This window comes from Agelaius phoeniceus, chromosome 7 (genome assembly GCF_051311805.1).
Source record: "Agelaius phoeniceus isolate bAgePho1 chromosome 7, bAgePho1.hap1, whole genome shotgun sequence".
Taxonomy (NCBI): domain Eukaryota; kingdom Metazoa; phylum Chordata; class Aves; order Passeriformes; family Icteridae; genus Agelaius; species Agelaius phoeniceus.
Window position 1 is genome coordinate 26,734,201 of NC_135271.1, and position 23,219 is coordinate 26,757,419.

Genomic DNA, 23,219 nt, shown 5'->3' on the forward strand with positions numbered 1-23,219 from the left:
CTGAGTTGCCATAGCAATATCTGCCCACTGGTGGTGGACTTGCCTCAGAAGTTGCAGTAAAAACTTCTGTCAGAGTAACATAATGACAGATACATTAGCCACAGCAACACCAAGAAACTGGAAATTATTTCTGTCACAATTGTAAGTGAAGCTTCATTTTGCTTCAGATCACAGGTTTGCGTCTCTTTTGGGAAGTCCAACACTCTGCTGCTTTATTTAATAAATGTAACCACATAAGTACATGAGATGGGCTGGAATATTTCAGTATTGGACACAACATGAGGATCAATTACTTGTCTCATGAACGCTCCTCAGGGAGGACCAGTTTTAATACTGTGTTTCTGCAACACCTTTCCTTTTGCTCTTTTTGTTATAAAACCATGCTTTGTTTCATTTCTTCCACATGCTGCAATTATTCTTGATATCAACTCATTCTTCTCCTTCAGCAATTCAGATATTTGGAGATGATAAAGGAAAGAGAATGTTTGTGGATATTATTTAAAATTATTTTAAAATATCTCTGAGTTCTGAGTCCTTTACTTCTTCAGAGTCTTTTGCATACTTTACATGCTGAAGTTGTAAGGCTGAGATTTTTCAGACCAGGAAAACTAATGTAACACCTTTAACCCAGCAATAATTATTAGCCCATCTGTTTTGCTTCACTGGCCTATTGAGACAGACAGAAAAAAATATCTGTTTCTGCAAATCGCTGTTTCTGCAAAAGATGCTGGAGCCTTTACTCTGGATGCGTGTTTCCAGATTTGTTTGGTTTAACTCCACAGATTGAGAACTGTTTCCCCTCTAGTAATTGGTTTATTTGTTTAGCTTTCCTGGATTAAAATTCAATTTAATCAAATACTTGGATGAAATGATGCTTTAACTTGGTCTTCCTGACAGAGATTTTTCTTCCCTGAAGCAGCAACTGATTGTTTTTCTCAGTATGCTCTGTAACTGCTAGCATTAAGTGCAAACTGACCCATGTTTCTGTCTTGAACCACAGTATTAAATTCTCCATTTAGAAAGTATCACGTTGTCCATTTCCACTCTGCCTTAATTGTCCAAAATTAAATGTGATCAGAGTGGGACCCTTTTAACAGACACAGCTTGGAATGCTAACTGCTTGCTGATGATGTGTTTGCTTAGCAGTTTGCAGGCTATCATTCTGATTAATAAAAAAATTCACTGTATCTATGGAAACAAAGTGTGGAAAATAGCTTTTACATCTTAGGAATGTTCAAGGAAAATGATTAGGTGGCCTTAAAAATGATAGCAGCTGTCTTCAGAGCAAAACTCCGGGCATTGCTGGTGTAGAAAGGACTGTGACATATAGGATCCTAACATTTTTGCTGCATTCTAATCAAATATTGTTTTAGAAAATTTATTTATGCAAATCATTGCATCTGCTTTATTTTTTCTTGATGCTTTTGTGAATTGCTATGTCTTAATTGAGATGTCCCAAGAGATTATTTAAATAATGTTAATTATTAATTGATTGCCTCTAGATTAACTCTAAAAGAAATGAAAATTTCAACATGAGGATAATTAACAGTATTTGCACCAAATTTGCCAATGCTTTTGCTCTTTTGGAGAGCCTTTATGTGAAATTGTCTTCTTTCCTGGCTTCTTGCTGTAGAGTTAAGGAACCACGAATGTATTCTCTCTTTCCCATTTTATTTTTCCAGCTAAAGGTGCTGGCCAACAAATGACAATTTTAGGAGTTCTCCTGGAATTAAAAATTCTATTCTTTAAGATTCTAGTCTTTTTCTCTCGCTTCTTGACTCCTAGAAGTTATTTGGTGTGCTCAAAGCATCGGTAGGTCTTGTGCCTTTGTCACAGCAAATACAGGAAACTTCTGCTCTCTTTTAATGGCAAATAAGAATGGGTGACTGAGTTTACTCCCCTCTGATCCTTCAGATGGTCATAATCTTCCTTGACTATCAGGCTTCCATTCACATTACAAATATGTCGTGGAGAACATGAACTTGGTCCCATTTGGGTGACGGTAAAATAAGATTTGCCCCAGGAACACACACTGCTTTCCAACCACTAAATGGTGGTTGGTCCAAGGGACAGGGTCAGTGCTCCTCTGGGGTAAATCCCTCTGACACACATGGAAGGGAGACATCATGCCCTCAGCTCTATAGACTTACTCCTATTGCAATCCATTGAGTAATTAACTGAGCTGGGAGTTGACTGGGGTAAGAATCCATGTTTCCCAGGAGAATAACTCTGAACAGGGCACTTTTCGTGGAAATAAAGTAAGGAGCTGAGGCAGCAAGTGGATATTCACTGTTTTATTGAGAACATTCTTTAACAAGTTACTGTGAATTATGAAAATGTCAGAATATTTAAATATGCTAGTAATATATTAGTATAACATTTATAATTCATGTCCTTTATTTTATACTGTTTCTACTGTGGAGTTAGGCCAAAGGGCTTGCCTGGTGATTTGATGAAAGGAAATACTTAAATTGTAAGAAAAGACTCATCTAATTATCTTACCTTGGTCTGCATTAAGCTGGATGCAGATCTGAAATTCTGTGTCCATCACAGTTTCCAAAGGTTTTGGATGAAGTCAATAGAAGGAGCTTTTCAGAATGTGCACTTCATGGCCCAGCTGTATCTGACAGCCTTGGGTGACATGAAATATTAAAAGGGGGAAAGGTTTATTTAGGCTGAGGTGGAAGGGAGCCCAAAGTGCAGTGGATAAGCCTTGGTAATGAGAACAGAAGGGAACAGTTTTTCAATGGTTTTGGAGTTGTTTTTTTTTGGAGTTGGTTTTTTTTTTTTATTTTTCTCCCCAGTGAAATACTGTCCTTCAGTGGCCAGTGAAAGCATTTGAGTATGATGCAAGCTGTAATGAGGTGCAAGAGCAGTGCAGTAGCAGAACCCCTCGTGCTCCTGGTGGAATCAGCCTTTGCTGATTAGAGGAGAGGCTACAGGAGCTCTGCTGCAACTGTGTTCCTTTTAGCCTCAAACTTGGTTTTCATTTAAAATTCATACTTGCTCTGCTTCAGGGGAAAAGAAAGCTCTTGAAGTAAAATACCTCTTGTGAGAGTCAACCTTGGAAGCTTTTGCTTGGATCCATCTCTAAACGGAATCTGAATGTTTACATGGAGTTTTGTGGCCCTTAATTTGACCTGGCCTAGACATGCTTGTAGCAGCAGTGGATCAGTTAGTGGGGAATAAAAAGTAGATGAAATGCAGGAAGAAAAAGAAAATGTGATGTAACTCAGAAAACTAAAACAGGCATACAAAAAGAAACATTTAAGGTATGTCTCAAGATATATTTGAGGTGCATAATATATGAAGATATAGTGCAATATAATTGCAACATTAATTGCCAAAGTATAAATGCCTGAACTTTTGGATGTTTTGATATTTTTAGAGGCCCATGTAAGGCATAAAACTTTGGATATTTTAAAACTGTTATTGCAGTGATGAACTATGAATGTTTACTTGAAAAGAAGCTGAGCTTAGTTAGGAATCCAAGTGTATCGCAATAGTTCTAGCTGGATGTACACCTTTTCACTTATGTCAAAAGAACTGTTTACACAGGTTAAAATATTTGTTCAGTTAAGTATTATTTTAGAGTTTATGGGCAGCTGGGTTTGGAAAACATTATTGCAGAGGCAATATGAAGTGATAGAACATGATCTGCAAAAGTCTTTGTAAAGGACTACACAGTGTTTTAACTAACCATAAGGAGCAAAGTGCTCCTCAGCAGATGGTGCAGCTGAGTTTTTCTTGAGGAAGATTTGTTTTGTTTTGTTCCTTTCCCATCCAGCTATGACGAGGGTTCGCAGGAGTGTTTCCAGATCCTCCATGTGAGCTATACCATGCGTGCAGCTTGGAAAGTCCAACGTCTGCAAATGTGTCTGAGTGTTCCAGACAATGTTGGATTGGGTTTGCTGTGGGATTCTCTTGGAGGGACACAGATTGAATTACAATGAGTGAGACAGGAACTTAGAAAAACTTGTGACAATCTGAACATAGGGAGTCTTTCGATTTTTAGGACTAGGGATTGAAAACCCCCAGAGAAACCAAGAAGCAAACAACCCCCTCTGCACCCCTGAAAAAAAATTCCCCCCCACCCAAGAAACTGAAAAAAAGCATCAAAATCTGCTCCAGCTGTTATGCATACCAGATAGCTGCAAAAATGCCTTTACTGGTTGTTTTGGCATCCTGATTTCCCTCTCCCTTTTTAAGAAACTTGCCAAGGAAGGGATAAAAATGTTAAATACTACACCAGCAAACCTATGATGGGACACATGCTTTGCCTTTGCTTACTGAAGGGAACTCTCAGGCATGGGGAGACTGAGTTAGGCAAGGCCATACAGGCAGTGCATGACAAAAATAAATCCTCCAGATTCTCGGGTTGGTGTTCTTAGGGTGACACTTAATTCCACTGTGCTCATTGCTAAATACATTTCTCTGAGAAAATGGTATCACTGGTAATGTATAAAAATTAAAAGATGAAGTATTTCAGAAGGCTCTTAAAAAAACTCGTGGAAAGTTAATTGTATTTCTGTGATAAATTGTGTTCAGAGACCAGAGTATTAATTAGGTTCTAGGAAAAGTTACATCTTCAGTATATAAATAAAACCAACTGCACATAAAATGGTACTTTTTTCTTTTAAACCTAGCAGATATGACCAACTTACTGAGTGTAATCTAATATAACATTGTAATATTAAAATAATACTTTCAGAAAAATGAATCACAGCAATTCCAAGTTCAGGTCTCTATATCAGGGAGCATAAAGGAAATTTTATAAAAAATAGTTGGAATATATTCTTAGGATATCACATCTATTCAGCAAATGATTTCAAAAACTCCTGTGTGTATGAGTTTGCATTTGATTAGAATAGTTAATAAATGCACAGTTAATATGATACTGAATTTTCATCTGCCAAAGCTATACTTTAAGGTACCTTTTCTAAAAAAATAAAAAGCAGTTTGCTCTTCTTAGCTCTTACTCAGTGTTGCTCCAAGTGTAAACTCACCTTAATTAGAACCTTCAGTATATTTCCTGTATTCATGTAATTCAGAACAAACCATATGATGTGACATGTTATATCATTAATAAATCTGTGAAGCTAATAAATCCAATTTGTGGTTTGGAAAGGAGAACTCTGCAATTCTTTCATAGAGCATGTTTTTGTCAATGGAAGATAGGTACAGAACTATCAGGATGTTTAAAGGATGAGAATGGTTAAACTTGTAGTGTTATTTGCATGGCTGATGTCCGTGGAGACAAATGGTTACAAAATCAGTTTTCTTACAAAATCACTTGATTGAGCATTATAAAAAGTTATTAAGAATAAAGAAGGGTACTCTTTCATGTTCTGTCAAGTAGATACAGGGGTTATTTTAAATTTTTGTCACAGGCTTAACATTCACATAGATGTCCTTATGCCCAGTTTCTGTGTGCCAGAGTGAATTCTTAGTGAAGTATGTGTGGCTTGTGTGGATATGTGATAGAATAGATTATCTGATATTAATAGATTTTCTCATTGTATACAGTACATCACAATAAAAAATGTACTTAAAAATAAGAGACTTGGGCAGAACGTGCCTTTGTGTACAATTTAACAAAAAACCAGAAGAATTATTTTTGCAAATTACAAGTAGTTTTGGGATGATTGAGTGCAAGCAATTTCTAACAGGGGCTTGGGGTTTGTATTTACAGAAGCCAGGAGCTGGACTTGGTCATCCTTGTGGGCCCCTTCCAGCTCAGAAACTCATAGGATTCCAAGGCTACATCTTGCACCACTTTAAATAAATAGGTGATAATGCAGAGAACAATGCACAATTAAACCTTGAAACATTAGTGCCCCATTATGTCCATGCCCTTTTAAATGCTACATTTTGGGTTATGTAATACAAGGAGTGCTCTGCAGCTGGCTGACAGAGAATATGGAATATACAAATGACTTTACAGGATATGTTTTATTATTTGTGCTACCTTGCTTAAGTTTTGCTCTCTGCAGCTGTTTATGATTTTAGACTTTATTTCCTTTGTCAGATTGGCTTTCTTGGACAGTATAAAAATGCTGCCAAATTACTTTTGCTGGTCAATGAAGTATCTAATGGTTTTTTAGGAAGAGTGGTCCATCTTAGCTTTGCTTTGCAGTTACATTTTTATGGCAGGGACAGGGTGTTAGCTCAAGTCACATTTCTGTTTACTATGTACAAAGAAAATAGCACATGGGTGATTTCTTGTCCCTCACTGTCATTTCTTACAGGATTGTATCATCACTGAGTGATCACTTAGCATCAGTTTGTTCCCTTTTAAATTGTCAAATGAGTATTAAATGTCTCCTTTCATTAAAGCTGAACAGTGTTGTGTTAACTAGTCAGAAGGACATTACAACTCTAATGTGCTGGTACTGGTGAGTTGCTGTATATCCTTAGCTGGATCTGCAGTAAATTCTTTCAGGACTTTGGTCTGCACATTCATTGAACTTCCATGCTGTCTTTAAACGAAAAAGAAGCCTCTTGGAATTTTATCCACTGGAACGTACTTCTTTTAAAAGCTACTTATTTTAAGACAAAATGAACAGTGTGCCAACACGTTGATTATTAAATAGTCTGCTCTGCAATAAAGTGTGAGCAAATGTTATTCCCATCTGTGGTCTTCACTGAAGACTAAATAAGGGACAACTTACATCTAAGAACATTTTATGGTGCATTTGCTTTTGAAAAGGCTGAGTTTATGGAACTTTGGTATTGCACCATTAGTATTTGGAAAACATGGAGACTGTATTGAATCGTGTAAATGAGATTGCAGATAAGGAAAGACTGGCAACTCCAAGTAAAATAAATTTGAATGTTAGTGTCCCATTGCTATGCTAGAATGTATTTCATTTAATAGCTCTAAATACCAAAGGTTTTCTGAAGGATACAGGTACATTGTATGTATCCCATGCATTACTGTAATTTTGTTCCAAGGATTCCTCTCCTGTGTTGCTTCCCATTTTTAAATTCTATGTGACAAAAAGATGATCTATTTATTTATATATGGAAAAACAAAAAAGCAGAAGTATAGGGTCTAGTTTTAATGGCTCTCAGAAACATAAAGCATCTTCAGTGATATCTAAAATCAGTGAGATTTTATTAGTAATTCCCACAATCAAAGGTTTAGCTAAGGAGCCAGATTGCTGTAACTTGTACTAATATAAAATGTTTGTTTTTTATATAGGAATTTTAAGAAGCAGAATGTATATGCTGCATTTTCCATATAACAAAATTTTAAGAAATACTTTTTGTTCTATGCCAACTTAAGAAACTCCCAAGTTAGCTTCAGGTTCACTCTGCCTTACCTTGAACTGGGACCACATCTATGCTTTTCATTATTTGCTTTTCTAAGCTTCAGTTTGTACTTCATGCGTGTTTCCAACAAGAAACATTTTCATCAGCTGATGAAAAATCTGAAATATATGTTCTCAAACTTATTCTCCTGTTTACACTTTTTGTTCAGAAAAGGGATTCTTGGCCTGGGACCAAATAAGTGGTCTTTATGTAATTAAATCCTAAATGCACTTATGTAAGAAGGATAAAAATCAAATGAGTAGGAGGATGAAATGCAAAGATCTAATTTCTTTGAGGTCTCAGTTTGTAAGTTCAGCATTATTCTTGATGTTCTTGCTTTTAGAAAATGCCCAGTTTGATTAGGAACTCATTATTTAGAGAGTACAAGTTCTTAGTTGGAAAGTTCTTTTTAGACTTAAACTCCATGTTTTTTTTTTTTTTATTTTGAAAACAGGATTTTTTTTTTCCTTTTCGAAGACAGTTTTTTGGGTAAAATAATATCTGTGTTAGTGTGATCAGAGTGATGAATGTTTTGGTTTTGTGTCCTGTTGTTTGTTTTCTTTGTCATTGTCAGTTTATTTTTGCTTTGTTTCTTTTCAATTGGAGCTTCCCAGCATCTCTGTACATTTATTGCAGCATCCTTTGGGATGCCATTGGCTTACAGCAATTTTTGGATTATGTCTACTTTTATTTATGCTGAATTTGCAGCAAGAATTTTGAACATAAACCTTCCAGAGCTTTTATTCCCTTTCAGTTTTAGTGCATTACAAAAGATCTTTTTAAGCTGCTGTCTTCATCCAAGTGGCAGAAACCTTGTACACAAAATAAAACAAAAAGCTGCTTTGGAAAATACATAAAGGTTATGAGAAACTTGAGATAATACATACTTATACAATTTTTTAGACAAAATATTCAATTTAATCCACCAGATACTTGCTATTAAAAGCATGTAGAGAATAGGGAAAATCAGAAATTCTGTACTAAATGGATTCCACCGAACAAAATACATGTTTTTTATAAAAGGCCACATTTGTTTGAAACTTAGAGCAGTGCTGAGCATAATTTTATTGGTATAGCCCTTGGTGCCTTGGCCTGGTGTTAGGTTATTTTATAGGGAATAGAGTGAAAGTTGGTCTTCATTTCTTCTGCATAATTTTGTGCCAGAAGTACAGGCCTTTTATCACATGCTGTAATCTATTACTTTTTCCTAAGCTTGACATAGACTGTGATATCAAGTATTTCACATCCGTAAAGATTCAGGCTGAATAAAAGACTTTCACCTACAATGGGTGATACAAAAATGTGTTAGAAAAGGTTTTAAAAGGATGTACTTATGCTAACTTCCTGTCCTGATCTGTGTCTCACCAGATGCACAAAGAAGCAATAAATTACAAATAGGCTGAGGTTTTCCCCGCTGGGCTTTCTCCCTTTATGGGCTGGCGCTGGTCCCCTGTGTGCTGCCCCTGCCTCTCCTCCTGTCAGCAAACGCTGCCCCACGAGCCTCCAGCTGCCCAGAAACCCTCAAAGGGTGCCATCAGTTCAAATCCTCACAACTCCAAATCCACAACTTTGAAAGGAGATCAATTGCTTCATGTCTGACATGGCTGGGCTTTGATGTCTGAAAAAGTAATTTGGGAGAGACTTTCTGGTGTTCATTTGCATTGAGTGAAGACTATAGCCTGCTTTATAAAATAGTTCTGACCAAACAGATCAGGATTGTTTAAAGCTAAGTCTCAGTTATCATCTTCCTAAATTTCACAATTTCCTCAGGAAATCTAAAACTGTGTGTGTTTTATCTTTTTATTCTCCTTCTTTTAAGAAATGTCCTCCTCCCTTCCCCCAGAAAAATCCAAACAACCAAAGACACACACCTCAACCAAAATGCAACCAACTAACCCACAGAAAACCAGGAAAATAAACCCCCATTCACACTATAAGGGCTTTTGGTAAGGTAATATGGAATAAAAAGAATGCATCAAGATTGAAGATCCAGATTTAGGAATTTAGGAATGTAGGAAGAATTGCTTTTATCTGGTAGTAATTGTATGGGGCAATGTTGAGAGATTATGTTGATTCTGTTAAGACAAGAAAAAGGCGTTTGCCTTGTGTGTACTCAGTGTAACTGTGTTCAATGACTGTTAACGCAGGGCATATTCATAGTCCACAAAGGGATTGAATGGATCTACTTTTGTATCTTTCAGATACTTTTCACTTGTAATGAAATATACACATTCTCCTATTATTTTCTATTTTTTTTAATTATAGCACTTAAAAACATGCCACAAAAGTGTCAAGCACATGATAATAAATGCTTCTAAAATACCATATTGTAGTATATGGTCAGCTATGGTGTTTTTACACATAGAAATTAAATTTGAAGGTATTTATTGATGGTAAAACTAAGGAAACACATGTAAGCGGGTTTTTCACTGATCAGCTTGGAGACCGTGGGTGTGTTGAAGAACCTGATGCCCTGAGTGAATTAGCAAAGTTTGGCATTTTTTTTTGCATGACATCCAAGCTTCTAGCCTCTAAGGAGTAGAGAAGAATTTCCAAAAGTTCCTAGAAATGGATTTTATTTTTCAAGTTTTATTTTGGGGTGTACTTATTTGTTTAGCAATTATTCCCATGAAGGTTGAAGTTGAGGAACTGAGAAGGGAATGGAGAAGGAGAAGGATTTTATTATCATGTGCTTGGCACTTTTGTGGCATGTTTTTAAGTGCTATAATTAAAAAAAATAGAAAATAATAGACAATGTGTATATTTCATTACAAGTGAAAAGTATTTACCCTTTCAGATATTTACAAGTGGATATCATAGGAACTATACAAATGCATACTAATGAGGACTAATGATCTGTTATCTAAGTTAGTATTTAATTGATTTGGCTAAATATTGGTCTGTAGGAAGAAATGCAATTTTTTCATGCAAGTAATGGTTTTTGCATATGCAAATGTATGTGATTGGACCTGTGTCAATCCCCAGCAAATTCCAGTGTGGTCTTTTGTGAGATTATAGAAGCTTCTGCCAAGTGTACTTTCAGATAATTTTTCTGAGTGAATTTGGAACTTAAGATTACCCAAGAAAGCTTCAACTCATGCAATTTCCTGCCAATTTAGTGAAGTCAGTAACAGGGATAATCTAAGTCCACTTTGATATCTATCATAAAAAGTAGTAGAATATTTTATATAATAATACTTACTTTGGAGGCGGATTTTTTGGGTAAAAAGTTACTATATTGATGTGATCAAAGTGATGAATCTTCCTTTTACAGTTGTCACAAATTTAAAACATCGCTAAATGTCATGGCAGTAGGCCTTGGCAGAGAATTTCCTCAGCTTGGATTTTTATTTCTCTGCCTTGCTTATGTCATACATCTCTCTTTAGTAGTAAGTACACTGTCACCTCAGCAATATATCAGAATTAATAAAATTTTGACCCAGAGGAGGTGTCTATCTAAAAAAAAAAAAAAGAAAAAGAAAAAAAGGCCATCTAAAGAACTTTGAACTCTGCTGATACTACTTGGAAGGGCACAAGCCATGCTCATAGTAAGAAAATCCAATAGAATGCTGTCCCAAGCCAATTTAAGATATATTTTGTCTATCCTTAAAGCTGTTTACAGAAACTATATTTGGTTAAGTTACTTTTTATTGTCGTCAGTAGATAAGTTCAGTCAGATGGGTCAGAATCTGCAGAAGGCATTACTTTTACTAAAGCTTCATCGAAATTAAATTTGGAGTTTGAATCAATGCCCAGGAATGATGTCAGCTATAGCAGATTAAATTTGCTAACGTCTCTTCATTTTAATTGTGTTTTTAAAACAAAGCAGATAATTCTTCCAGGCTTTTGCCTTTTAATGTTTTCACCCTTTGTTTGGGCTGAATATTTTGGGTTATTGAATATTAAATTTTAAATCTATTTTGCAGTGCCTCTGCATACAAAAACATCGATTTAGTAGACACGTTTCAACAATAATTTGTAAGTAGTAAAATATTCAATATTTTATCAGTCTTTTGCATACTGTCTTAGTTGTTTTATATTATGGAGGAATGAGTAAAGGGAAAGGCAGAGAAATAATTACTGATGTGCAGTATTGTCTGTTTCTTATCCTGAAAAATCAAATACACAAAATAGTTCTTTAAATCCTATAATATTAAAACCAGTATATAACCTGTAGGAAAATAGTTAAATAATTCAATTTTCTGTCTCTGATAGTATTGTGTATTATTTTGTATTATTGTAATAAGATAATTTTGCTTTTGTTCTATGTGGTGATATGCTTATGGTCTGACTACAGCCTGAGAATTGCTAGCCTTTTTATTTGTATCCTATGTCACAATTATAATGGTTTTATAAAATAATGGAATTATTTTTATACTTAATCTGCTAAAAATCTTAATAACATAATTAAATCAATTGCATCCTGCAGCAATGAATTCTGCAGGTAAATTGTATAGTCTATATCCTGCTGTTGGAAACAATGTGAAGTGTTCAAATTTTAAGTAATCGGAAATGAAAAGTCCTAATTTACTGGAATAAGCTTTCTCCACAGTGGCAATACTTTGCTGTATGTTAGAATCCTAGAGCCCCAGTTTTAACTGCAAGGGAGCTCTGGAGGTCTTGTAGTCAGACATGATAAAGGTACTTGGGGATGTGTCCAGCTGAGCCTTGAACACTCATAGAATGGCAATTCCACAGCCCCAGGAGTTAATTGCTCATAATGAAAGTTCTTTTCAAAATATTGGATTTTTCCAGTGGTGAATTCTTCCCCCAGATGCTGGGATTTCTCATGCTTCTACTTGCCTATTACCTCTTGTCTTATAAATGTGCACCTTTGAGGATTATCTGCCTCCATGTCGTCTCTCTCCTTTGACGAGGTGCCTGTAGCTGTAGCTGGGGAGCAGTAAGGACTCCCCTGAGCCTCTCCTACTGTGGGCTCTCCAGTTCCCTCAGTATTTCATAGATGGCAGAGAGCAGCTTCACAAGGACACTGTCTGGCTCCTTCAGCACCTTTGGATGACTCCAATCTCATGGATTCACTTATATCCAAATTATTAAGGGATTCCTTCCCTTCATCACTCTCCAGCAAGTACTGCTTCAATCCCACAGTTTGTGCTGGGAGGCTTAGGGGCTTGGAAACCCTCAGGACAAGCCATTACATGGAGGAGTAAAGTGCTCTTTTCTATTATTTCTAAATGCCTTCCACAGAAATTACTTGGGAATCTTTACCATCCCTTCTTTTCCATTTTTCCAGATCATATCTTCACCTCTGTGTGCACTTTTCTTTCAATAGTGCTAGTAACCATCCCAATACTTTGAGAATTTCTTGGCTGAGACCAGTCAGTAAGGCAAGGAGAATAGGTTGCCATTCTTGCAGAAACCCTGGTTGTCTAGGTTGCACCTATGGAGCTTTAGTCTCTTTTTTCTGTGGGATGTTAAAAGCTGAGGATTCACTGGTGTATAATGCTGAAATAAGGAAGTACAAAGACAGCCTTTATCTTACTGTTGCATCCTTCTCTCTCTGGACTTCCCATTATGAAAAGGTCTTTATGTGATCTGAACTATTACTTTGTAAAAAAATTAGACATAATGGTTCTTTCTGGTGTGAAAAATAGCAAGCAGTATGTTGCTGATGCCAGAAAAAAGTTTGTTAGGCTTCCTAATGCAATTAATCTTTGATCTCAGAACTGGTACATGAATACTGTTTCACTCTGTTAGAAAAGCAGAAACAAAGTTGGTCTGACATCTAAAGACAAGTATAAGATGAAATCTTTGTCTTGTTCTGTTCTTATACTTGCACTGCTACTTTTTTGCCTTATGTACTTGTCATAGCACTTAGATAACCTACATTTCTTCTTCTTTATCTATTTTTCTTCTGTTTGCCTCATGGTTTAATATAACTTCCCACACCAACAAGCTGGTTATGAAATTCAGAACATCAGGTACAAAGTTCTCAGTTAACTTCTAGCTGCTTTTTTATACAAGGTGAGTATATATTAGAACTGTCTTAGAAATTATGTTATCCCCTACTGCTCAGTTTCTCTGGTTTTCTTTATCAAGACTTCCAAGACACAGGGACAGTGATATTAAAAAAAATGTTCCTGTGTACATAAAAATTGTTTAAACCTCTGCTAATTTTAGCAACCCTCTTGAGCAATCAGCCTCTCTAGCCCCAGAAGCTCTTTTTTCTTCAGAGCTCATTAGTCATATAACTTGGTCAAGTTTTAACTGGTTTGGAAAGGTGCCATAGCATAGCAAAGTTCAGGGTGAGGAAATTTTACTCTGAACACAGCATTTGCATGGCACTTGAGCAAGATTTTAGCACTGGACATCTGCAGAGGGGATGTTTCTTTCCCTGCTCTGTTTTGTTCTCGGCTGCAGCTTACATTTTGAGCCCAGAAGTGGTCTCACTTTCCCTGAGAGTGAGTTGGCGCTGTAACTTTTTACTCCTGACTGTGTGCTCTTCTGTGAGTGGGTTTGTGGAGAACTCCTTTAGTGGCCAATTGAATGGGAGAAGGAATAACACTTTACCCAAGTGGGAGGTGCTGGAAAGCATTGCTGCTCAGGGTCCTGTGTCACCAAACAGAGCCATGTCATGAGGACTCATAAACTGCTTGCAGCTTCCCAGGGACAGTCTCACTCCTGAACTGTGTAATTTTAAAATACCCATACTGTTGACAGAAAAGGATCACTTGGTAATTTGAGAGCTTTAGGCTTCCTCCTAAAAATCCCCATAGCCAATAATTTTTTCATGAAACTGCATTGTTTAGCTTCAGTTACATTCACTAGTATACTTCTATCTTCACAGAATGCAATTCAAACTTTTTGAATATATCCAATGTTTTTGCAAAATTATTTTCTCTATGTAATGCAATCTTTCACTGAAAATTTTGTTGTATAACTATAGGAAAGCATAATTTCTAAAATTCTATGAATAATGCAGCAATGATTCAGACAGGTTTTAAACTCTGTAATGGCTGATCAGTGTTTAGGAATAGACCTATTTTCTAGTACTGCAATGATAAGCAGATTTCAGTTTAAGATAGGCCACAGGGACCAATCAATGTTTTCCAAATTTGAGGATCAATATGTAAAACGTAATTTAGGTACTGGGAAGGTTTTTGGTATGCAAAATGAAAAAAAAAATTGTGCTGCCAGTTTTCCCCATTAGTTTAATACTCCACTCAACATTTAAGGTGCTTAAAAGCCAAAACATGGAGAACATCTTGCTGAAATTAAGGTTAAAATTCAGAATATGTTAAGAAAGGGCCTTTTCAGCTGCCCTTAGACTTCAGATTCTGTAGCAATTCCCCAAAGTGTGGAGATTTGAACAGACTAATTCTGAATCTGATGTAATTGTGCATATTCCAACATGTACAGAACTGCACCAAAAGTCCAGGCAGTACTTGGGGTTATGATGAGGCTTTGTCTCAAAGAGGGTGAGACTCTGCCATTCTGTCCTGAAAGCTCAGATCTGCAATTAAGGTTTTGAAGGAATCCCGTGTGGGGTGGGATGATTTGATTCCACCTCTTTGGGATAGCTAGTAGTGGAAAGTTTCTGTACAGTAAAAATAGCCATAGTCAGGGTAGCTTCCCAAGTTGATCTCTTTAGTTTGAGATGAAAATACTTTTTTTCTCTGCTGGCATCTGCTGTTATAATATTTTATAAATATCAAGAAACATTTTCTTGTTGCTGTGGTCCTTGTGTCGGTAGTGTTTAGCAAAAGGAAATGATTTTGTTTTCTTTGTGGAATGGTTCAAAATGATTGCTAGAAAAACCTCTTTTAGACAATGATTAGCTGGAATGACTCCATGTTGTTCTATATCTACACATCTTTCCAGCATGAATTAGTTATTTTCTTTATAGCTGGTGTAGTTCAGTGGGATAAACTGGCAAATGCATTGTCATATCTAGATTTACCATTTCCTATTGTTTGGTATGCCATATTCTTTCTTTTCTAGTTACATGCAAGTACCTGTAAGTTGGAGTTTTTCTCAGTTAAACACAACTTTTGTGTTCAAATGACTTTTTTACCTTACCACTTCCTCTTCTGTACATGATTATCAAAAGTATAACACCTCCTAGAGGATGGATTGAATACATCCAGATTGTGATGAAATAGGCAATGGGCTCTGATAAAAGGAGCCTAATTAGTCTGAAACTAAAAGTCTGTATTTATTCTACTCTTTGTTCTTCACTTTGGGGGTAGTCTTGCCTTTCTGACATTGTTAGGTATCAATCTCATGTTATTATGAAGTACATCATCACCCTTGTAATTGTGGCAATTTCAGTCCCTCTTTGATGCTGATGGCAGTTCTAGATCAGTCTCCTCTCTTTGCAAAAATTAGCACATTAGTTTTCTAGCTAAGTTGTTTCCTAAGGAGTTCTTAAAAGCTTCTGTTTGTTTCATGAATGTTACTCCTCCATTTCAATTCATGCTTTTCAATACCAGCTAATTCATTCCAAATAAAGAAGTTAAAAGTCACTAAGCCTTAAAAAAATCTGTAATCTCTTTTCTTCAGTTGTGCTGATTGCCCTCTGATACTGTATGAGCTATGTGCAATTGCTGTTTTCAGAAAATGTATTCCAATTGTCATGGCTCTCTATAGTAATCTTTTCTTTCCTGAAGTACTGCAATTAAATACTAAGAAGTTATTAAAGAATCACTTTCAAAGGGAAGTAAGACTGAAGAAAATCTCAAAACTGGTTTGTACCGACCGTTCTTTGCTCATTCTACATCTGTTTTTTTCCCCCCTGTGTGTGAAATAATTATCTTTTAGCTCAAATTACCAGTGAATTTCTGCTGACCAGTTTAAACATACCTGGAGAAAGATGTAGATGCCAACTAAGCATCTGTCTTACAAAGCAGGTCAAGATGTTTAATCACCCTGCCTTGAACCACTTTTGTTTCATTTCATTCACTGATATGCAGTACACTTTCTACTGAACATTTGGCTTCTTCCTGATTGACGGCTGTCTGTTTTGAAACTTTGGTTCTAAAGCCTCTTTCCAGGTCCAACTGCTCAAGACACACTCTGTTTACCTCATTCTGTTTTTTCTGCTTAGGGTGCACTAGCAAGTTTACATCTGCAGGTTTTTTTTCAGATTATCCATAACACATTTCTCATGTATTATGTATCTTGGCAATTACTCGTTTTTTGCTCTCTCTCCATCTTCTTGAATTTGTCAGATTGCTTGGTTCACTGAATTAAGTGAATGATTCTATGATTCTAAATTGAATGTAAAGTCATATTCAAAGTAAACTTAAAGATAGATGTGCTTAACAAGGGCACCTGAACATCTAAATTTTGTGGACTGCAGTGAGGTCCAGCATGGGTGCAGATTTCCAACATCTCCCTTAACAAACCCAACTTTACCTGGCACTGAATTGGTCTGTGAACACCCACAGAGTTGTAACAGGCTTTTGGTGCTGGTTGCTTCTAGTAAGGGGCAGTATTGAACAATCAAATGTGATAAGGTCTTAATATGTCATAGGTAGACTTGCAGATATATATCTATTTGTGCCCTGAGCACAAACAAATAAAAGATTCTTTTTCTCCTTGCTAAACTTAAAGTTGATACTTGAAGGACGCATAAATGAATATATACATTTTAGTAATTATATAAACAAGCCTGAAATATAGTAAATCAGATATTGCAAAAGATACTAAAGTAAAAATAAAGGGGAAAATGTTTCCTGTTTGGTCTCCTTATATAGGTCATCTAAGTAAGCACTGTTAATGTATCAAACCCAGCTCTTTTGCCTACTTAATTGAGTCAGTGCCAATACACTGTGTAGACCATATGCATAACTTTATAAAGTTGCTATTCCTCAATTATGTAACTATTCTAATTTTGTTAATATATTCTGTGGAGAATCCAATAGTCCAAGATTACTGTAACATCAATATTTTTCCATTGGCAGATTGCTGAAGACCTATGTATTTAAATAAAGTCAGTGGACTTTAATAAGACCAAATATTTCTTCTTCCTCTGCTGTGCTTCCTATTGAATAATAAATCAGCTAATTTGGACATTGCAAGCAAGTGGGAAACTCTACTTGTGCAAAAGAGGATTGTGTACTACAAATGAAAATATAATAGACAATAGGGAGGGCAAAAGAAAAACACTAACTGGCAAACCATTCCTTTTCTGCAAGGGTGGAATTTGAGTGATGAGATGTCTGCTATCTTAGGTTCTGTTCACAAAGCACCCTGTAGCACTCGAGTCCACTGGCAGGCAGTTCTTCAGTGGTTTAACTGTTATTTACAGTGCTGTTGAACCCTGTCTTACCCAGCAAATAAATGCAATGTTTTACCTGCTTAAAATTAAACGTGTATTAGTGCTTGGCAGAGCAGGGCCAGGACATGCAGCATGCAAATATAATACCTGCTGTCACTAATTACAATAAACCTGTCTTATCTTTTTGAGGATCTGTTTTGTTTTGTTTTTTCCCCTTATGTTTTCAGATTTCTTAATTGGTCCATGGCTCTCCTGCGGTTCCACCGCAGGGAGGTTTGTGTTGTCACGTTTGGAAGCATGGGTATTAGTTTGACAAGTCACCCTGCAGGTCTCTTGATACTTTCTTATTTTCCATGTGTCATGAATTAGATGTTTTGAAGATTAATTTCAAACAAAACAGCAAACAGTGTATTTAATTTCCCTTCAGGAGCAGAGAATGTCTTTAAAATAAAGCTCTTATTCTCCTCATCAAAACCTGCATGATCCCTTTCCTCTTCTTATAGCTAATTAACTGGTGGAGCTGCAGGATTTTCCCAGTTTCAAGGTAAGTTTTTTTCATTGCAACTGTTTGATTTTAGCATAACTGTAAAGGTCTATCAGTAGTCAATATTGAAAAGACAATCTGATTTCTTTACTGGTGCATATATTTTAAAATTATTTATTTGCATTGATATTACTACTGGAGTGAATTACATCTAGATGAAAAAAAAATCTTAGTATAAATTTTCATTAAGTGTAGCTTCTTATCTGAGGATTGTGTCACTGGGAGAGTTTTCTTATCACCATAATGAAGGGTGAAGAAGTTAATTATTCCTGTTTTAATATATCTCCATATTAGCTAATAAAAGTGTGTGTTGACTTTAGTATGGAAATGTTAAGCTGAAATCTAAAAATAACAGAAAAAACTGTGGACAAAGTGCAAAAAAGATTTTTTTTTTAAGGAGGAAGATAGACTGTAACAACAACTTGCTGGGACTGTAGCACAGATGATGAGTTTAGGTAGGGTGAGAACTGGAAGTGGAAAGAAGAAAACTGAAGGATAATTTTTCATTTCAGATACTAGCCCTCTTGACTGGCCTTGCTTTCTAAGGTAGCTGCTCACAGTTTAGTGTTCTGTATCTTTTGACCTGCTTGTGATGCAGGACAGAGGTGAGTGTGTCTGGGCAGGCAGGGCTGGCTGTAGCTGCAGGAGCTGGGGAGGCACTGCCTTGGCCCTCTCATTCTCAGCCTCATGTGCCCTGCCCTGAGCCAGAGGAAGGATGTAGGCTCAGGTACTTCCTTCTCTGAGCCTTATTCACAGAAGCTAAAGGGAGGAAAGGTCTCTCCTTTCCCAGTGTTTCCATGAGGGCTTTTTGTTCATGTTTTCCAGATAACTGAAAAGTCGCTCTTTTGTTCTAGATGGTTTGTTTCTGTCTCCCTAGGGAACTACAGGACATGTTCTGGTAAATTTCTTGGATTTCAAATGCCTTATCTGTTTTTTTGTTTCCTGCTTTTTAACTTTCAGAGATACAATTTCATCCTTTAGTGTCTTCTCTGGTGGTTTGCTCTATCAATTCTCAGGACAAACCTTTGGAGCAAAGGCTGCTGTGTTTGTCTTTTGCTTAAGCCATGCTGGGTGCTTCTGCTCTTGGAATTTCTATTGTAGTAGTGGCAGGGTCCTTCAGGGAGCAGAGGTTTTACACTTTTCCTTTGTGGAGTTCTGGTGACACTGGCAGGTGTATCTCCATTTACAGGGATACTGTTTGGGCAGTTTGCACCTTCCTTCCTGGAGGATATTGCCTTCTCATTATAGTGTTCTCCAGTAAATCAGAGCAATGTATCTTCAACTACTGAATTCCTTCTGAGGGAGAGAGAACAGCTTGCAAACACCACTTTTTTTTTCATTGTAGAATTGGACAACAAGAGCTGGAAATACTTGTTGAAGTCCTTAAAATTCCACGCTGTCCCCGGAGGTTTATGTGGTTTCTATAAATACTTAATTTCTTTGCTTTTCTTCAGATATTTGGCAGTTAGAAGGCAGGGAAGAGCCCAGATTAGTGTGAGATGTTCTTATTAATTATTCCATGGAAGAATATTTATGCTCTTTCCTACAAACTTTGGTTGGACTCCATGCAAAACAGGAGTGGAAACTTTGGAAGGTTTTAAGTTGTTCAAAGGTACTACTGCTGCATTTGACCAAATAAATGCCTTACAGTTGTTGAAAATACATATTTGTATTTCTTCATTTTTGTCTTAATGTTTGAAAATTGTAAGTGATTTTACTCACCCAGTGACTGCTTTTCAGAAATTATTAGTAAATTTTATGGGGTTGAATCTTAAATGTCTGAGTCTGGAAGAATTCAGTGAAAGTCTGGAATCTAATAGCAGTTTAAAACTGTGTATGTCTTAAATCTATGGAAGCAAATGAAATTTACTGTTTAATTATCCACCTGAAATCAGCATGCAAAAGATGCAACTCAAACTGGTTTATAGATCTCATAGGGTGTAATTTATCTCTATAACATGCATAAAGGTTGCCATAGAGGAAAAAAATTGATTAGGAAATTCTGAAATGTTCATATTATCTCAAAGCTGTGAGCCCCTTCTTTTATTTTCCTGTGAGAACCTGAGAACTTAGTAATAATATCCATTTCTGCCAGTTGCATCAGACAGGAATGCTCATTATCTCACTCTATTGCAGAATTTAACACAGGTAAAGCTGTTTAGTTAAAACCATACTGAAATATTCCTCCCTCACCCTTAGGCTCCTTCCAGTCACCATCTGAGGACTCTCATCCTTACTTTTCCAATGTGGACCCAAAGCTCCTTTTCCCAGCTACTGGCAGTGGCACCAGTAGCTAACAAAGCTGACACATTTACTCCCTCTTGGCACGCTCCTCTTGCCTGGCTTCTTACACCACTCTTAGTCTGATTGAAACAAACGTGATCACTGAGACAAGTCTGTGGTATATTTGATTATTTGGCTGCTGCTTCAGAAATGAAGATTTTTTACTCACCAACCAAGACAGGTGCTGTTTTCAGAGAGGAGAAGCGCTCTGCAAACTCAAGTCTGTGACTGAGCAAGCAGCAGGGAAATCCCCTCCTTTGCCCTCTCCCAGCCCTGACTTGGGCTGTACAGAGAGGTTCTCAGGTTTGCACTTGGAAGGCAGAGCAGGCAATCTGCTGCATGGCTCATGTACTGATTAGTCCTCAACCCTTTTGCTGTTTGTATGCACTTAATTGTTTTGTTGCTGGCAGACACACAGAGTTCAGCATCAGATTTTGACACACACATGCTGCTGTCCCGGAGGACTTGCAGAGTGGGCTGTCTTGCAGCTGCTGCATTTTCCACCAGTAAAATTGACAGTTACCTACTGAGTGGAGTTGCTAGGAGAAGGTGAACAGTCATCATTACAGCATATTCCTTCAATAACAACCTGTAGCGCTCGCTGATTTCTCTTCTGCAGGGATTTAGACGTGTCTTTGCCACTGACTTAGCATTTGTGCAGTCATATTTTTATTGACAGGCTGGTAGATATTTATTCAATAAGAAACAACTCAGGATCAGCTAAAGAGAGGAAAGCTCTGGCATTTGAACATACACTCTTTTTGTAGGGTGATGTGGCTGATACTGGCACCTACCATCTGCTTTCCTATTGCAGCCTGTTTCTCCAACCTGCAAAGCAGAAACCAGCCTTTCTTTCCTTCTGGATTGTTAAAGCCATTCACATTTATACTGCATGGCAATGAATTATAGTCCGTTTTAAGGACTCTTTTGTGCTTCTGTGTGTATTCCTACAGCAGAAAAAGTGCATGAGAAAGGAGCTTGAGCAGTCAGTAGTATAAGTAGCTGGCTCTCCCGTATGGATTAGACTTGTGAGGTCAGAGGAGCTGTGTGTACTTGCTCTGTGCTTGGGGGGGAAGAGTGGATTTGTCTGTCAAAGTGAATAGCGATTCAGGCAGGATCGTCCCTCAGCTGTTGTAATTCTGATGTGTTTTGCTATGACAGCAGCTACTGTCTAACATGCGTGGATCTTCTGAAATTTGTAGTGGACTAAGGACTGCTTTTACTTGCTGCTGAGCCTGACTGTAACTGTATCGCTGTAGGACAATAACGATGGGGGCTCGAGCAACAGAAACAACTCGGGAACTGGAAAGCGCCTCTGTACAGTACCAAATAGGAGGACATGCAGAGAAAATGTGGCAACGACTCAAAGGAATGTGAGTAGCTTGTCTCCTTGGCTTTTGTTCTGTTCCTTGGGAAAGATAATTTTCTTCTGTTTGTTAAAATGTCTAATTAGCAAACGGGAGAGTTATCTTTAAGCTGTGAACAGTATTTGCTCCCACAATAGAGTTCATCGTTCTGCTTTACGATGGTACTTAGATTAATGTCTGACTCTCTGTTAGGTTCAGTCATCTCATTTAAAAGATGTGTGTAAGTGAGAGTTATTATCCAAATTGAAATGCAGGTAAGTCCTTCCAAGTTAGCACTTCCATATCTCCGATATGATTTTGTAAATGTTATCTTCAGAATCAGCATTTCTGGAGCTGTTTCATCATTTTTGTCAGTATGTATGGGTAAGTATATTATTGCAATTCTATAGGAAGAACTGATACTTTCTCTTTAAGAATGAAGGTAAATAAGTCAATATTAAAAGGTGCTGCTCTGTCTGGTTTTTGTCAATTATTTTGGTGTTCAATAATGCTAGAAACTATTTCAAGGAGTATTTGAGGGAATCACTGTGTACCTGCTGTGTCTAATTCACTGCTCTCAAATGCAATTTTCATTTCAGTGCAAATGATCGGTAAATAAACATCTGCAACCTGTCAGAGTAAACTCTATCAAACTAGTGCATTCTGAACCCCTCAAATGTCAACATCTCCTTTTCAGTATTCGCTAGGTTTTTGATCTGAAAGCTGATGTCAGGATGTTACAAATAAATGCATATTATGCTTGTTGAAGCAAAGAAATGGCACTGTTATTTTTGCTGGGAAGATTTGTAATCCTGGGTTTCTGAAGGTATTCCACAGATGCTAAATAGTGCCTCAGCTGTTGGAGGTAAACAGGTTGTTAAAGTGTGGAGGATTAGATGTGTCAGCTATGGCACTGCCTGTTTCCCTTGTGCATTGGGTAGAGACTCAAAGTGGCTGTGGGGAAGGGGATTTCCACCATCTGCTTTCTTTAAGGAGAAATTGGTTTGCTGGATTTGAAAGTCACTTTTCAGGTGTGGCCAGGGATTTATCATAACTTCTCTGTGAGACGCGTTTGAATATTTGCTCCGAATCCTATCATCACTCTGTTTAACACATTTTGGGAAAAATGTCCCCATAAAATCTCCAAAGTGTACACAGCAGAGCAAATATTTTGATTATTTGATGATGACACACATTTTGCCCCTGAATTTCTGCTGCCAAAGACCTCCATCAATTTGTGTAGATTTCCATTTGTGTAGGGTCTTAGCTGCTGTTTTTGCTCTGTAAGTTCTCTGTTACCACTTCACTCTTGGGTTAAAGCGTTTCCTTTCAGCTGCCTCTGGAATGGTACCATTAAACAAACTAATGCAAATAACTAAACATTGGTGACACAGGACAAGACCTCCAGGAAAAAAGGTTTATGCTTTTTTAGGAGTAGTTAAGATGATATTTGGAATTTGTGGTGTATCAATATAAAATGGAACTTACC

At 37.0% G+C, this 23,219-nt stretch overlaps 1 protein-coding gene across 5 annotated transcripts in view; it reads left to right on the plus strand.

Moving 5' to 3' along the window:
- PDE1A (phosphodiesterase 1A) overlaps positions 1–23,219 on the plus strand; it is a 200,433-nt gene that overhangs the window by 35,735 nt on the left and 141,479 nt on the right. Inside the window, exons 1-2 of one of the 5 annotated variants that reach the window (XM_077181347.1) lie at positions 20,793–20,933; positions 21,644–21,757. In XM_077181347.1, coding sequence (XP_077037462.1) covers positions 20,830–20,933; positions 21,644–21,757 — 218 coding nt within the window. In that variant the 5' untranslated portion in view covers positions 20,793–20,829. The other 4 variants (XM_077181348.1, XM_054636653.2, XM_077181349.1 and 1 more) reach the window with 4 other exon arrangements.